This window comes from Abramis brama (assembly GCF_963993115.1).
Source record: "Abramis brama genome assembly, chromosome: 7".
Lineage (NCBI taxonomy): Eukaryota > Metazoa > Chordata > Actinopteri > Cypriniformes > Leuciscidae > Abramis > Abramis brama.
The window spans coordinates 6,054,224-6,071,151 of NC_139969.1; the positions used below are offsets into that span (position 1 = coordinate 6,054,224).

Sequence of the window (16,928 nt, forward strand, 5' to 3'; positions counted from 1 at the left end):
GAAAAATATCGTAGATGGTGAAAAAACGTTCTCTCTAATAATTTCGGATCGCTGTATGCTATGCTACTATCTAAGCTAACTAAAAAAACACTAAGAATGAGAAATGTTTAATTTCACAATCTATAGCTTCGGTTATATACTAGTATTTGAAATTCAAATACATTAATGGTCGTTATAACGTAGCTCAAACGATGATATTTGATTTGTAACCAGGCAAAGCGATTACCCATAAAACATGCTTTTTTTTTTTGCTTTTTTTTTTGTCTATACTTTGAACCAATCGGATTGCTTGGGTCCTAAGCTGGGACTCATCACTTCGCTGGGACTCATCTCTTCACCACACAGGCATTCTCCACATGCACTGAAATAAACAGTCCTACGGCCAGCCTGCGAGGGGGATCGGTTTCGTCGATGACACAGTGTCGAGAGATCGATTCGAAAGGGAACCACATAAGCTACGCATGAAATTAAAAGCACCTTGCCTTATTTATTTGCATTACAAATGGACGTGACGTGTGCGTCTGCCAATTTTTATTTATTTATTTTGTTATAAATTGAACAAAGATCACAGGGGACACATGTATCACACACAAAATAGGGAACCATGCCCAGGAATGTGATCGACTGGCTCGGCTGAAGCATGCTCTTCTGTATGTTCACAGACAGTCCCAGGCATGTCAGATGGGCGAGGAGTCTGCGTCTGTTTTCCCTGTTTTCTTGAACGTGCGTTTCGCGTGCGCTTTGTTCAGTAATTGGCTATTTGCAAGCAAAATAGTTATTCAAATCAGGCTTCAGCATTTCGAGGAAAATGGATTATGGAAAATGGAAAATGGATTAATGTTGAGGGACCGACTCGATAAGGGAACTTACATTCAGTTACAAAACTCACTTAATTGGGCCCACATTCACGCTCTCATTCACATACACATCCTACGTTGCAGGCCTAATGTTTTCCAGAACGTGACGGGTCCCGCGGGCCGCGATACGATGATGTCGTGGCTTTTGCTCGCCTGAGTGGCTGTCTCGCTCTCCCGCAATGCAACAGAGAAACTCTCTGGTTAGCGCTATCTGGTTCGCCTCCTCTCCGTCGTGTGAAATATTATTTTATTCAGCCTCCTCAATCTTCTTTTTCTCCGTCTCGTCTCTCATTTCTCCTCTCTCAGCCACGCCCCTCCTTTTCTCGATACGTGATACGCGAGTACGTAAATAAGACATTAAATATTAAGCAATATTATATAAAACATATAACTATATACATACACATGAAAACACTAAAGGCACAGAATAAATAAAATACACATGGACATTATAATGTAAATAAGTATATTACTGTCAAACAATAATTTAGTGTCTTTAGGCTCACCGGGCTACACCAAGAGATGAAGAACAGCATTAATCAGACTATAGTAAACTTTACTGTCACTTAATTATCTAATAATATTTAACATTAGTATTAGTATTTAAAAACATGCTTCTTGTAATTTATAAACCAAAAATAGTTTGATTTGTGAAAATAAAGACAAGTATAATGCTCACTGAATGTACACACCCATCTTTAATAGAAGCAGATATTTACCTCCACAGAGCTGTTTGATGATTATTTTTTGCTGCTAACTGGGTTGCTAGATGATGGATTCCTCAGAGCAGTAATTTTATTAACAACATTAGAAAATGTGTCACAAGCTGTTTTAAATGTGCATGTTGTATTCAAAACTGAAAAAGTAAAGAAATTACTCTTGTTTTTACAAGTTACTTTCTTTTATGCTGGGACACATTTGTAGTCATGTGATGTTCCAAAGGAATTATTATTTTTGAATTGTAAACCAACGAAACTGTTTATTTAGTAGGACTAGTAAATGTTCCTTATCTCATACTTAAAAAAGAGGTCCTGACTAATACACCCTTATGCACCTACAATGATGTGAAGAGAAAAATAAATCCTGCTGTGTTTAGAATCAGCCATGACGTATCCAGCCGGATTGTTGTTTGAGGAACAAGTTATCGTTCCATCACACAATGAATTAAGTCTCACCTATAACAGATACTCTGTATGTAACAATATTGTTCTCTGATTCTCCATATGCTCTTGCTGTATAGAGTCCAGTGTCTGTCTTCTGCATGTTCTTCAGTGTGAGAGAGAAGGTTTTATCATTGAAATCCACTCTGTCCTTGTAGGAAGAGTGAAGTTTTACTGTTCTAGATTCGTGTATATATCTAACTATAATCTCTGATTTATCATTTGTCCAGGATAAAAGATCAAACTCTGGTAGTTCTTGTGTCTGTATATCCAGCTGGACAGAATCTCCCGTCTTCACAAACACAGAGATCTCAGCACTGAACCCTGAGGAGAGAGAAACACAGTTCAGCAGCTTTTGGATTTGGACCCATTTTACACCTCCATCTAACTCCATCATCAACTCACAATCACATTTGATTAAATAAATAAGGTTCATAAGGAAATAAAAGTATTATTTCCTGTCATCTGTTATCATCAGACATGTTAATAAACTGAATAGTTAATTGTTGTTGTAGTTGTCAATATGTATGAACACCAGTGTTGTGTAGGATACTCTAAAACAGTAATTAATTACTAGCTACAAATTACGTCTTCAACAGTGTAATTAGATTGCCGTACTAATTACTCGCTCTAAAAAAGTATCGCATTCATTTTTACTAAGTACTTTCTAAATCCCATATCAACCTCAACCAGTCGAACAATACAAGGATAGATATGAAACTGCTCTTTTTATTCTTTCAAATAAATTATATATAACAGCAAATTATTCTTCACACCTAAAATAATCACAATACTGATCAAAATGTTGGCAAATGGTGAACTATATGTTGGATTGATCATCTTTCATTCTCTGGAGACCAAGAGATGAAGAACAGCATTAATCAGCCTATTATTCATGGTAAACTTTACAGTCACTCAATTATCTTATAATAATTAATATTTGGTTAAATCTATTTAATATATGCTATCTGTAAACCAAAAGCAGTTTGATATGTGAGAATAAAGACAAGTAGATAATGCTCACTGTACACGTCTTTAATAGAAGCAGATATTTACCTCCACAGAGCTGTGTAATGTTTATTAGGTCTTTTTTCCAGCTGACAGTGTTGCTATGGTTACAGATGATGGATTCCTCACTGCAGTCCAGGATGAGAGTGTTGATTTGTGATGTCACTTCCTCTGGAGAGCATCTGTTGTTCTGATAGCTAGAGTTTATCATGAGGTCATGAGCTCTGCATGTGAAGTTCACAGTACAGGAGTCACTGCTGGACCAGTGTGAGTTTACAGTCAGAACAGGAGCATCAACAGCGTCTGAAACACACATTTACTCCAAGATCAGAATCACACTCACAGCCCAGTGATGTAAAATGGTTCAAATGCTTGAATAAAGACCGTTACTGCACAGTAGTGATAAAGTACACATTAAAATCTAAAGACAACACAAAGATATTTAAATGAATGTATCTCTTAAATACCTCTTTAACCACATTATTTATCTGTGCATATTATATACGAATTGTCTTTTAAGCAGGAACTCATTAAATCACACAATGAAATGAGACTCACCTTTAACAGATACTCTGTATGTAACAATATCTTTGTTGAGTGACCCAGTTGTTCTTGCTGTATAGAGTCCAGTGTCTGTCTTCTGCATGTTCTTCAGTGTGAGAGAGAAGGTTTTATCATTGAAATCCACTATGTCCTTGTATGAAGGGTGAAGTCTTACTTTTTTATATTTATGCATATATCTAACTATAGTCTCTGATTTATCATTTGTCCAGGATAAAAGATCAAACTCTGGTATTTCTTGTGTCTGTATATCCAGTTGAACAGAATCTCCCGTCTTCACAAACACAGAGATCTCAGCACTGAACCCTGAGGAGAGAGAAACACACTGTTTTGTTAAGCATCTCAGAGTGTAAGCATCTCATGCTCTGTGTTCAAGTACCAAATTGCATGCAAAACTACATGCATGCACAATTTGGCACAGATGATGAAAACAAACTATGACTTCAAAAAATTATCAGGCAGAAATACATGTGGGATCTGTAGAGCAAGAGACAGGGAATCAATCCATGGATATAAAATACTATCTCCAATAAATAAATCTCTCATGATGTCTGTAAATAGATTTGCATTTGTTTTTCAGTCCAGACATGATTCCCGTCCACTCGTTAGTAATGTTAGAGACGAGTCACTCTAGTTCTCTAGTTTCTCATCAGGAGCAGATCCTGTTCATGAGATGCAGAACTATAGCAGACTGAACATGATGCTTTACACAAGCGACATTATAAATAAAGCACTTAAAAACAAGACATTTCAGTTAGTTATACACATGCAATAATAGAGTGTATTACCTGTGTTACAGATGAGGAGAAGGATGAAGGATGTAAGCAGACGATCTACTGCCATTGTAACGAACATCAAGATGGCTGAAGTTGTATTCTTAAAACAGGAAGTTGAATATGTTGAATTGACACTCATGTAGCCTCATTATAACTCTCTCACCACAAACAGCTCAGTTAAGCATGCGTTTAATAACAGTCAGACGAGGAAAATCACAGTTTCACACTGATCTCTGAGAAACTTTTTTTTCCTCCATATTGATGAGACATGAAATTATGAAACCAGCCACAGAAAACAGACTAGATATGGGAAAAATACACATATACAAGCATGTTGTGAATAGCATTGGTTATACCTGAGCAATCACTGCATGCACGCCTTACATTAAAATTAAGAGGTAATGTTACATTACATTAAGACTCCCAATGTGTGTGCTGTGCTCTCACTTGGATGGGTTAAATGAAGATGTCACGTCATGCCACATGAGCCAGGCCCAACAGAAGTTTTTTTTTTTTTTTTGCGCACAAAAAGTATTCTTGTCGCTTGATAAACTTAAGGCTGAGCCGCTGTAGTCACTTGGACTATATGTGACGATGTTTACTAACTTTTCTGGGATGGTAGAAATCAATTAGCAGCCTATGAAGGAGTGAGCCAGCTCTCAGATTTCATCAAAAATATCTTAATTTGTGTTCCGAAGATGAACGAAAGTCTAACGAGGTTGGAACAACGTGAGGGTGAGAAATTACTGACAGAATTTTCATTTTTGGGTGAACTAACCCTTTAATATGAAGTTAATTAATTACTCAATACTAACTATATATTTAAATTGTTTTTCCAAATGAGGATATTCTCATTATTTTCATTCTCCTGACGTCAAACAAATAAAACTATGTAAACAATGTTATATCATTCCTCATGCAGTTGGTCACATACAAAAAGTGAACAGAGGTAATAATCAACCCAACTCTGGCAAGAAAACACCTGCTGAAGTGGCAATAACCTTCTCAATGAATATGCAATTGTGATGGATTTTTAATAGATAAAATAGTAAACTGTATATTAAACTAACCATGTTTCTAACATCTAACCTTGTTTCTCTTTTTCGGCCTAACATGCTAACTTTGAAACACAATGTACTAAAACGTTCTGTTCTTTGTTTTTGAATGTTGCCATACCCCTTTTACTTTGCTTGTGTGAGTGTAAAAATAACAAATATGGGAAATGAAACACAGATGTCTAAACTTGAAACCTTGTAGTTAACTAGAGGGCTTGTCTATGAAGAACCAATCAAATTGTGGGGAAATTAAGTAATGTTTCATGTCATTTTGCCATTCCCCTTATTCTATAAAAACTGTTGTATTCGTGTTCGCTGGAGGAATTCTCAATGGAATTTGTCTGAGATCCTCCGGCCTTGCTTCTTCTTGGGACATTCTCTGGAGAACTGCTCTGAGATCTCCCGGCCGTGATTAAAGCATTTAAAGGGCATTTAAAGTCTGTTTGTCGATTTTTGCTGCGCAACAAGTCAGATAGGGAGACAAGTTATTTAGCGAAACACTAGAGACCTTACTACCAAGTGATAGTGTTCGATAGGGGGGCGAGTCGTCGTTCGACTCTTTGTGAGACTCTTAGGCGGGGTTAGATTGCGGCTTAGGCGTCAACTCAGAGGTTCAGAGGTAACTCAACTGAGTATAATATTTTCAGGTGTCAAGGACACCAGGTTCAACCTAAGTCAGGTGCGTAGGGGAAAAATCTACCACAAGATATACAGTAAATCCAAAGAAAAGTGACATTTTCTATGTGCATGATTCAGATGAAGTTTCTGTTGATAGTATTAAAGTTAAACGTCGTGTAAAATATCTCTGGGTTGATATTTGCAGATCAGGTTCAGAATGTCTTCATTTCAATTTTCAGCCAAGGTTAGATAAAACTATGTTGCTGGCATATCAGCAGCATAGTATATCACAAGGGCATTTCATGCTTACATGTAGTCTACATATATAGGCTAATTGAGTGAAATCATTCCATTTGAATTCACAGTGTTGTCATCTTCAGTTCGGCTAAATACTGGCAACTGAATATGTATTACCTTATTTAAATCTTAGAATAAATATATCTTTCAGATTAATCTTTTATTGCTATTCTGCTTTGTCTGTCATTGTTTATTGAATTATTAATTAACTCAATTGTCAAAACAATTTTAAATAAAAGAGAATAGATGATTTAGTATTTTACATCCATGACCCATATGGAGAGCTTTCTCTGGGTATTGTAGAACTCATAAGAAATTAGCAATTGTTTAGTCAGTTTCAGCTGAAAATTGTAGTTGTAGTTCAGTTGTCAAAAACTTACCCCGTGTCATGTACTGCTCCGAAACACACGGGTTGAGGATCCAAACGCAGTATTTATTAACAGGGTAGTCCACAATCATAATCCAAATCCAGGCAAAGTTCATTCACAAACACAGACATATACACATAGATGCCTCATTAGCGGCCGTTTCAATCGGCAGCGATATGTAAGCCGTCTGCCATATTGGAGCTGCCTGTGAACATTTTGAGAGCAAGTTGACTGAGCGTCGACAACCGTAGTTGAATGCATGCATGAATATCTACAGACTTCAGCAGATGATTATGCTAAACTAACACAATACAATAGTAAAAGTATAAACTTTAAAAATACCATAGTAAAAACATGTAATATTGAGTTAATACATGTAATAACACAAACCAACAGTCCTCACCAGTAAAAGGTTATCCCATTTCTTTGGAAATTTAAATCTTGACGGTTTCACAACCAGAAGCTTCGCAATGTTGTGGCATCATTGATTCTTACTATGAGTGACCACATGCTGACCGTTGCAAGATGGCGGGCGCGCCTACGTGCATGGAGTGGTTGAACGTGGCACTATATACTATATACACAAACAAACAGTCCAATCAATAACTGATCAAAGTTCAGGGCTGAGGCAAACAGAGATATCCAAAATAACCTGCCCTTTGGGTTTTTCAAAACTTTGAACTTGGTTTGGGATCTATCAAAAAAACAAAAAACAGGATTATCCTGATCCCATCAGAAGGGTGGATTCAGTTGTGATTTTTTAAACCAAATAAAATCAGAGTTTTTTTTTTTTTTTTTGAGTGAATGATCACAAAATCAATGTTTACTGATGATATATACATTTCTTCATATTTGAAGCATATATGAAGCATGTCACATCTAATGAGATATGGTAAACGAAAAACAAAAAAACAAAAATCTCAAAGCTATCAGCTGTCAAATAAATATCACTGTTGCTCACAGCTCTATAATTCTACAGTATATTAATGGCAATGACAACAACAAATATACTCAGTCATTCAGTAGCCTAGTTAAAAGTAATTTCTCACAATTGCATCTCTAATTGCATGTCCAGTGTGTCCTTCATTAGGTAAGAACATTGGCGGCTGTTCTGGTTCTACATCAGGCTCAGGTCCATCAAAATTGTCATCAAGAGGGACATGACACCTGGTGGCGATGTTATGTAAAACAATACAAGCAAGGATTATGTTGCATGCCACCTTGGGTTGTACTCGCAAGTAGTTAAGACACTCTCTTCAGGACTCCATTTAAGCGTTCAATGGCACATCTTGTTTTGCAATGTGAGCGTGCCTGCTCAGGTGAGTTTGCAACTGGAAAAGGGGTCATTAGCCATGGTAGGAGTGGATATGCGGTGTCTCCCAATACTATGCCATTTGGTCGGTGGGATTGAAGCTCTCTGTATAGTGCACTCTCTCTTAGAATACGTGCATCATGAACAGACCCTGGCCATTTCACAACACAGTTGGTTATTATGAGGTCTGCGTTGCCCACAAGTTGGATGTTGATGCTGTGCCTTCCCTTTCGATTGACATACTCCCACTCCCTTTCACAAGGTGTTCACCATTTGAAAAAACTTGTGCTTAGTCTGAGCTGTCTGGTCATCCTTGGGAAAGGAAACAAATTGATTGATCAGACCGCCCAGTGCTACTGACATAGCCTTCACCACATTACTCACGGTTGCTTTTCTCACTCCACAGTCCCACATGCGTAAAAGCGCAGAACGATTAAGCACCGTTCCTCCACGGATAAAGCATGACTCCTTTGGGTTTGGTGTTGGAGTGTTGGCCTGACAAGATCTGCAATGTACTTAATGTCATCTCATGTACCCAACGAGAACAATTGCCTCGGCTAGTCCTTCTGATGCCGCTGGCTCTGATGTCTCTGTAGTGGTTAAACATAGTTGTCTTTTTCTTCTCAGATGGCTAAATGGCTCTTGGGATTTTAGAAAGGGGTTAATTGACCCTTCGCAGGAGTTTGATTAACAGGCGATCTGACCAATCATAATCTGCCATTCGCCATTTTTGTCTGACAAATCACTCGGAGTTAGTAGATTAACCTTGGAGGATTTGAACTTGAAAAACGGAGTGCACTGACATCTTTCCGCGGTTAAAACAACATTCCTTCTTATGTTCATTCATATTTATTTGATGCTATAAATTAAATAGAAGGAAGAGATGATCGGTTCACGAGAAGCTTTAACTGAGGCACCACAGCGATCTGTCACGACACATTAAAGAGCCACAAAACGGTATTTCTGTCAGGTCCATTAAGTCAAGAACACACAGACAATAAAAATAAAGAATTTTTATTGAATAGATTACAAACAAGTTGATGTTCCTGAATTGAAATTTGGTGGTATGGCTCTGTTCAGGGAGTCCTCTGACCTTTCATGAGCACCATGAAATAGCCGAGAGTCAGAGGACAGCAGCAGCAGCAGCATTAGGGAACGCTCACACAATTTAGGACTGTGAGAGCTAAAATATCCCCCCAAACAAAACCACACCTGGCAATCCTCTGATATACAGAGGATGATATGCTTAGTAATCTACGAATATATACGGATAATTTGCAAAATGTTATAATCAGATGAGTCCTGACCACCCATGAGTTAGCAGAATCAGGGGACAGCAGCAGTATGAGGAGATAGCAGCCGCATATAGGGACAGCATTATCAGCATGAGGGGATGCAGCAGCAGCATAAGGGCTCTCACATTATTTTGACTAGATGAGCTATTCCCCCAAAACAGAAATTGAGTGTCTCGAACAGTGTCGTCTGAGCCACCCTAATTTAGCAATTTATATTGTAAGACTGAAAATACTGGTTGGGGCCCTGGTCTGAGACAAAAGGGCCTTGCTGGCTAATTAGCATTCAACCTCCCCCATACAGCCTGACTTCCTCTCAGAAACAACGAAGAACTCACACAAGAACATGGTTTAATGTGAATGTTTATCAATGACTTATGCTTTTGGTGTCATTTGAAATGTCTCAAAGTGAGTGGTACAGATATCTCATATCCAGATAGATAAAATAAAAGGTAATAAGGTTTATAGAAGTTTAGAGAAAACTGGTTAAGCCATTTGAGGGTGGTTTTCCCCATCCCCCATATCACCTGGGCAAACAGTATAAAGGAAGGTGTGCTTGCTCTATCGGGTCTCTTCTTCCTGGCTGGTCACGAATGGAATAGAGCAGGGGTGCCCAATCCTGCTCCTGGCGATCGACTGTCCTGCACAGTTCATCTCCAACCCTAATCAAACACACCTGAAGCAACCAATTAAGGTCTTCAGAGCAGGCAGGATCACTTGAAAATTAAAGGCAGGTGTGTTTGATTAGGGTTGGAGATGAACTGTGCAGGACAGTCGATCGCCAGGAGCAGGATTGGGCACCCCTGGAATAGAGGGTCTCTCCCTCCCTCTCTCTCTCTTTCTTTCTCTCCCTCTCTCTCTCTCTTTCTCTCTCTATCCCTTTTTCTCTCTCTATCTCAGGTACAAGCTGGGTAAGATTCTTTGGTGTAACCAATGTATAATCATGTTCTAGATATTTGAATTGATTGTGGAATTGATCTCTGATATCTGAAACATTAAAATGTTACATTTGATTATTCTAACTGATCTTGACATTGTTCATTTAATGGTTAAAAGAAATAGTCAAACATTCGCTCACTTTTAGTGAGGCACAGATATTATTAACCCTTTCATTTACGGAGTCAGATGAATTAACGAGAGAATACATAACTAAATGTATTGTAAATTTAACCAACCAATACTTTGAATGAGTGAGGACAGAACACGTGATACCTTCCCCGTGTATTGGCGAACCGGCAATTGGGCCAATATAACGGGCCTTACAATATTATGGTAAAAATTATTAATTACTGAAATGACTATTCAAGACTGCAATAGCTAAAACATGCTGTTACCTAGAATTATCTGACTTTGAACTGTTTTGATAGTCTACAGCAGGTGTAGGCAACCTAAGGCAACCTAAGGTGTTGGCACGCGGAGGGTTAATCGCTGGCACGCAAGCAAATGCGAGAGAAGTGTATGTATTTCATTCAGATAAAGTAGTCTACCTGCACACAGATCTACATTTTGATGTAATAATTCCTCATAGTAAAAAAACACGGAACGCACATGTAGGAAACCTCGTGAATTGCGGCCGTTTCACGCATATTTTTTTTCGGCGTGCATGCTAATCAATGAGTGCATTCACACCGGGAGCAGGAGCAGTGCGTGAGCAGCAGTGAAGCGCGGGTTTCGGCGCCGAGTCTATTTTGTCTGCGCTGCTCACGCTCAATGAAAGTGAAAGCACACTTTTGATGGACAAAATAAATATGATTTGAAACAAAAAGTGCCCAAAATGAACAGAATGTGCATGTTTGGTGTGTTTTAACAAGAACTGGATTAGGTTATGTCAGAAAAGAAAATGAAGACTCAAAAATATTTATAAAAAATTTACCCATTTAAGCTTGTTTTTATTATTCAGTTTGAGTAAAAGGATATGGTATTTTATTAAAAAAATATATAGAAAATAAATATTTGTGTGTGCTGTAAAGTGTAAAATGAAATCGGAATCAGCTAAAATCGGTATCGGCAGGTCAAACTCAATGAAAAATCGGAAATCGGAATCGGCCTAGAAAATTGTAATCGGTGCATCTCTAGTTAGGAGTTATAAATACTATAAATTGTCTATCTAAATCTAAAACAAATTTCAAGAGAAATATTTAAATTTTTTGTACTATTTCTGTTTTAGCCATTAGGAAAATGTAAAATGTTTGTGTATTTATATGAGTGTATGTGTGTGTGTATATATATATATATATATATATATATATATATATATATATATATATATATAGGCTATGTGTGTGTTGTGGCACAGTGATGAACTCGGAAACTTAAAAATGGCACTTTATGACAAAAAGGTTGCCGACCCCTGGTCTACAGTGTAAGCGCTATGAAGAGATGACTAAGCCACCTTCTGAGAAACAAGCTAGATGAAGGAATTAAACAGCTTTTTACCAGCGTACAGATCAGCTGAAGCGAGCAGCAAGCATGTATGAGCAAACTGAATGTGCTTTAAATAGGGCGCCTTGTTTGAGCTTTGGCCATTGAGCAGCGAGGGGAGTTAATGCAGCTCAGCTGGAGCAGATCAGCTGACGGGACAGTGTTGTTAGCAAATAGCATTGGCAGTGTCTTGACTACCTGGCCTGCCAGAACTGACGCTGACGCTCAATTTATTGTTTATTTCTTTAAAAAATTATCAAATTTGAAAGTTGATACTTTGTTTCATATCAAAAGTAACCCAAATGTAACCTGGTCTGTCTTGTCTGTCAGCGCGTTGCCAGTGTCCTCTTTGCTCCGCAATGTGTTTTTCACTGCATGAGAACATGGTGTGGCGTGAGAGCTGCATGTCGGACATAGCAACAGTAACTAAAGGGGGCGGTTCTTTGCGAATGGTCAATTGTGTTTGTCTTCTTAAATTCTATGTAGAACACTGTTCTGATCCAACTATGTGTAGCCGTATTAATTTTTAATTTCACAAAAACACTAAATTCATGTATGAATTCATGTATGAGGCTATGTATGAAGACCAGCAGTGAATTATGAACAGATATTTTAATGAGTAGTGCAGATCATTACACTGTCTATCTGATATCTTAATGTAATGTTTATATTTAAATTCACAAAAAAAAAAAAAAAAACACTCAACCAGGTGAAAATTGTTAGGAGTAGCCTACGGACAAGGACTTTTAAGAGTTTCTTTAGCAGCGGAGAAAATGGCAGAAAGAAGAAATGTGTTGCAGGCATAAGGATGACAGTGAGTTAATAAGACGCTATAGATTAGATTATGCAGGGATCATGTTTGTGACTGATCTTATTTTAGACACGCTACCCAGCAAGCAATAGCCGTCTTTTCAACGTCTGGGTTAAATATAGACCCGATATAGTCCGGCTATGTGTAACCCACTTTTAGCCCAAATAACATTTAATCTGGATAAATGTATTTTTTTCCAAAATAACTTGTGAGATATATGATATTCCATCATGTAAGCAAAGTCTACCGTGATTACAAGTTGTTTGGTTTACTTTATTTTACATGTTATATGTGTAGGCTGTGCGTAGCCACGATTTAGCTCGTATTCAGACCCGGCTATGTGTAACCCAATTTTAGCCCAAATAACATTTAATCTGGATAAATGTATTTTTTTCCAAAATAACTTGTGAGATGTATGATATTCCATCCTGTAAGCAAAGTCTACCGTGATTACAAGTTGTTTGGCTTACTTTATTTTAGGCTACATGTTATAGGCTGTGCGTAGCCACGATTTAGCTCGTATTCAGACCCGGCTATGCGTAACCCACTTTTAGCCCAAATAACATTTAATCTGGATAAATGTATTTTTTTCCAAAATAACTTGTGAGATGTATGATATTCCATCATGTAAGCAAAGTCTACTGTGATTACAAGTTGTTTGGTTTGCTTTATTTTACATGTTATATGTGTAGGCTATGCGTAGCCACGATTTAGCTCATATTCAGACCCGGCTATTGTAGCCCACTTTTAGTCAAAACTGATTAATTGTAGTTTTTTGCCAGGCAGTGCATGAGATGGTTGATATTGCATCATTTTCGCATTGGTAATGATATCTACAAGGTTCAATGTGTCATTTCAAGACATGGTCGATCTGTAGTCACGATTTAGCTCTGAATTGGACGGGCTATATGCGGTCTGCTTTAGCCCACCTGGCGAAATGAAGGCAATCTGGTCTACGTACGGCTTGGCTATAGCCCTGATTCAGACCAGCGATATAGTATAAGAATATTAGTCTTAAAAATGTTTTCGCTCACACAGCTTAATGTTTGCTGTCACACATAAACATAACATTCATACATAATCTACGATATGGCTGTCTATCATTTCAAATTAAATCAAATGCAATGGCATTTCTCAACCGCTAGATGGCACAATCGAAACACTACTGAGACATGACTACTGGGACTACTGGCATTGCGCGACTAGATCACTTTAGCCAGATCTCGCGATACACATTTCCTCCATTTTCAATTTTATTTTACACGAGGCAGCTGTCAGAGAGCAACGGGCGAGCGACACTCTGAAAACCTTCAAATTTCTACTTCGATCTTGTAAGTATGCGTGTTATTTTTGTTATGTTCATTGTTTAAAGTAGTTAGTTGTTAAAATGTGTAGACCGTGACATTTTAACATTACCATTGCAGAGTAGGCCTACTATTTTTCTCCAACACGTTAACGTTCCCTGCACGTGTTATTGCAACTGTGCCCTTAATCTAAAATGTATCTAAATTAAAGGTGGTAAGCATGAAACTATGAAACTTATTTTATTTTTAAAATGAGAAGTTTCATGAAACTATGAAACTTATCATTTTATTATTAAAGATACTAATATATTTTTGTTTTTATATTAGATTAGAGTAAGTAATAATAGTTTTTTATTTAATGCAAATTTTCAAAGTACTTTACATAAAACTTAACAGCAACATATGCAACATGAAAAAAAATTATTAAAAAATATTTGTTCCTTTCCAATTAATAAAAGGTAGTGGCAAACAGTAAAGTCTTTAAACTTGATTTAAAATACATTCATTTTTCAGTGAATTTGTTTCAGATATATGGTGCATAAAAACTGAATGCTGCTTCTCCATGTTTTGTTTTGACTTTGGGGATATAAAAGTAGCTGGCTACTGTCCCAGATGACCTGAGAGGTCTGCTCTGGATGGTTCATAATGCATCAGAAGATTAGAAATTTACTTTGGCCTTAAAATGTTAATTTAATAACTAACTGTAGTATTTTGATATGAATTCTTTGACAGACAGATAGCCAGTGTAAAAACATCAGAACTGGAGTGATGTAATCCACTTTAAAGACACTATCGCAAATTATCCAGCAATCAGTCAACAAAGTACAGCAATTGAATATACAGAACACTTGTCAATGACTACCATTAAATGTCTTGTTACCAACATTCTTCATAATATATATTTTTTGTGTGTGTTCAACAGAAGAAAGCCATACAGGTTTGGAACCAAGTGAACGTGAGTAAATGATTACATGATTTTTTTTTTTTTTTAAGTGAACTACCCCTATAAGTATCTTTTTATGTTCATTAGAGTTATATGAGTAAGTGATAAAGAATGATTTATAGGGATAGTTTGCTTTGAAATTAAATTTTGGTATGTTTTAGCTTACCTTAAGGGCATCCAAGATGTAGGTGTCTTTGTTTCCGCAGTAGTTTTAATTTTGATATTTTAGGTCAAACTGTTCTTGTCAGTCAGTCATATAATGCAGGTCTATATGGTCACTACCTGAAAGAGCACGATTGTTGTCACGATTTGTTATGATTTCTCTTACATTAAGAGCACGCTTTTTGACGTGCCTACATTTGTAATTAAAAAATTTTGGTTAGCAGGAAAAATTGTCTAATGAACAGTTCTGTTTAAAAATCCATACTGAAATCGAACCAAAAGCCTCGTACAGAATGGTTCAATACGTGTATCGTTACACCCCTAAAATAAATATAAATATATATATATATATAATTAGTGCATCACCATTATGCAGGCAAAAAATTTCAATTATTGATATTAATTTATTAATAATATTGATATAAATATAGTCTCAATCTATATTCCGTTAACTCTATATTGGCCAGCTCTAGTGTGCTACCTAGCAAAAGTGAATGACTGTAATTAGTTAAAAATGATTGTCAACAATGCTTTTCTTGAGCAATAATATTTTTCTTTTTCTTATTTGACAGACGCAGTGATGACCAACTTTCCTTCGGCGACTGAATGGGAAATAAAAAATTAAATTTCTGGTCATTTTAAACAAGCACCAGGGAGAGCAGGGGGTGGTGGTTATGAATATAAAGCTAACAATTAATTCTTAAAAAATTTAGTATCTTAAGCCGTTTTACAAATTTTCCAATATTTTATGTTCATTTTTATGTTTGAATGTTGTCTAAGTTGTTAATATAATTGTTCTAAATAAATCCTTTATATTCAATTAGTTTGGATGGATTTTCCTTTATGAGAACCTGTTATATTTGAGTGAAAAGAATCCTTATGCCTCATTTTGTTGTCTATTACATGTGTAGTGTAATTGATGTCTATTCTTGGGCTATGGTTAGACGTCTATTAGATTTTCACTGACAGCCCAAATTCAGCCTTGGTTTAGCCTAGACCCATATTGCCTGTCTATTAGACGTATATATGTAGTCGTTTAATAGCCGTCTAATTAATGACTAGTTCTTGGGCTATGGTTAGACGTCTATTCTTGGGCTATGGTTAGACGTCTATTAGATTTTCACTGACAGCCCAAATTCAGCCTTGTTTTAGCCTAGACCCATATTGACTGTCTATTAGACGTATATATGTAGTCGTTTAATAGCCGTCTAATTAATGACTAGTTCTTGGGCTATGGTTAGACGTCTATTCTTGGGCTATGGTTTGACGTCTATTCTTGGGCTATGGTTAGACGTCTATTAGATTTTCACTGACAGCCCAAAATTAGCCTGATTTTAGCCTAGACGTCTAGGCTATGTTTAGACGTCTATTAGACGTCTATTAGACGCAAAATTGCTTGCTGGGTAACATCTCCGACACAGCGCAGAAATCCCATAGCACCAGAAATTAAAGTAATCACTACATTAAGATATTTGGCAACTGGGAAAATGCAACAATGCAGCAGTGATGATTTGGGTCTGTCACAACCTTCTGTAAGCAGAGTGATCACACAAACTATTACAGCACTTTCACCTCTAATTGTGTCGCAGTTCATCTAGTTTCCACTGGACATTCAAACAAAATCAAAAAACAAAAAATCAAAAAAACAAATACGTATTAATATGTATTATTAACATTCCCACCTTGTCGGCTCAAAAAACTGCATTTATGAATATAGCAGGCTTTCCTGGTGCGCACAATCAGGGGGAATGAACCATTACTAATTTATTATTAACCACTATAAGCTCACACATCTGCATCTTGCCCTGTGCTGTGACACCCGGCCTGAATTTTCCTTTAAGGATGGCCTTGTGTTCATCCACTAACTGGGCAAACAGTAAACACTGTTCCTCTTTCCAGTTGAGCTTTCTCGTCCTTCTTGTTTTTGATTCCATGTTTGTTACATTAAAACCAACATTCAAACCACCACTTAACCCTCTGATG

At 37.0% G+C, this 16,928-nt stretch overlaps 1 protein-coding gene, 1 long non-coding RNA gene and 1 pseudogene across 3 annotated transcripts; 1 reads left to right on the plus strand and 2 right to left on the minus strand.

Annotated features, from left to right (window-relative positions):
- Positions 1 to 1,536: 1,536 nt before the first annotated feature.
- On the minus strand, positions 1,537 to 7,250 carry LOC311086722 (CD48 antigen-like). The gene is made up of 6 exons (XM_084119736.1): positions 7,104 to 7,250; positions 6,712 to 6,905; positions 4,375 to 4,462; positions 3,584 to 3,892; positions 3,074 to 3,328; positions 1,537 to 2,341 (listed from the first exon to the last, which is right to left on the minus strand). The coding sequence occupies exons 3-6, from the start codon at positions 4,439 to 4,441 to the stop codon at positions 2,022 to 2,024; spliced, it is 951 nt and encodes a 316-aa protein (XP_083975862.1). The 5' UTR covers positions 4,442 to 4,462; positions 6,712 to 6,905; positions 7,104 to 7,250; the 3' UTR covers positions 1,537 to 2,021.
- Positions 7,251 to 7,607: 357 nt separating this feature from the next.
- Positions 7,608 to 8,817, minus strand: LOC311087009 (putative nuclease HARBI1; annotated as a pseudogene). The gene is made up of 2 exons: positions 8,778 to 8,817; positions 7,608 to 8,538 (listed from the first exon to the last, which is right to left on the minus strand). The product of its transcript is annotated as a putative nuclease HARBI1 (transcript).
- A 3,803-nt stretch (positions 8,818 to 12,620) lies between these two features.
- On the plus strand, positions 12,621 to 16,866 carry LOC311087433. The gene is made up of 3 exons (XR_014607280.1): positions 12,621 to 13,030; positions 13,229 to 14,795; positions 15,518 to 16,866. It is a non-coding gene; the product is annotated as an uncharacterized lncRNA (long non-coding RNA).
- Positions 16,867 to 16,928: the final 62 nt, after the last annotated feature.

Excerpts from the sequence above, each read along its gene's own strand:
- LOC311086722 (XM_084119736.1), bottom strand. The coding sequence starts at position 4,441 with ATGTTCGTTACAATGGCAGTAGATCGTCTGCTTACATCCTTCATCCTT. Across the intron at positions 3,329-3,583 it reads ATACAGAGTATCTGTTAAAG|ACGCTGTTGATGCTCCTGTT; the intron begins GTGAGTCTCATT and ends TGTGTGTTTCAG. Across the intron at positions 2,342-3,073 it reads CATTACACAGCTCTGTGGAG|GGTTCAGTGCTGAGATCTCT; the intron begins GTAAATATCTGC and ends CTCTCTCCTCAG.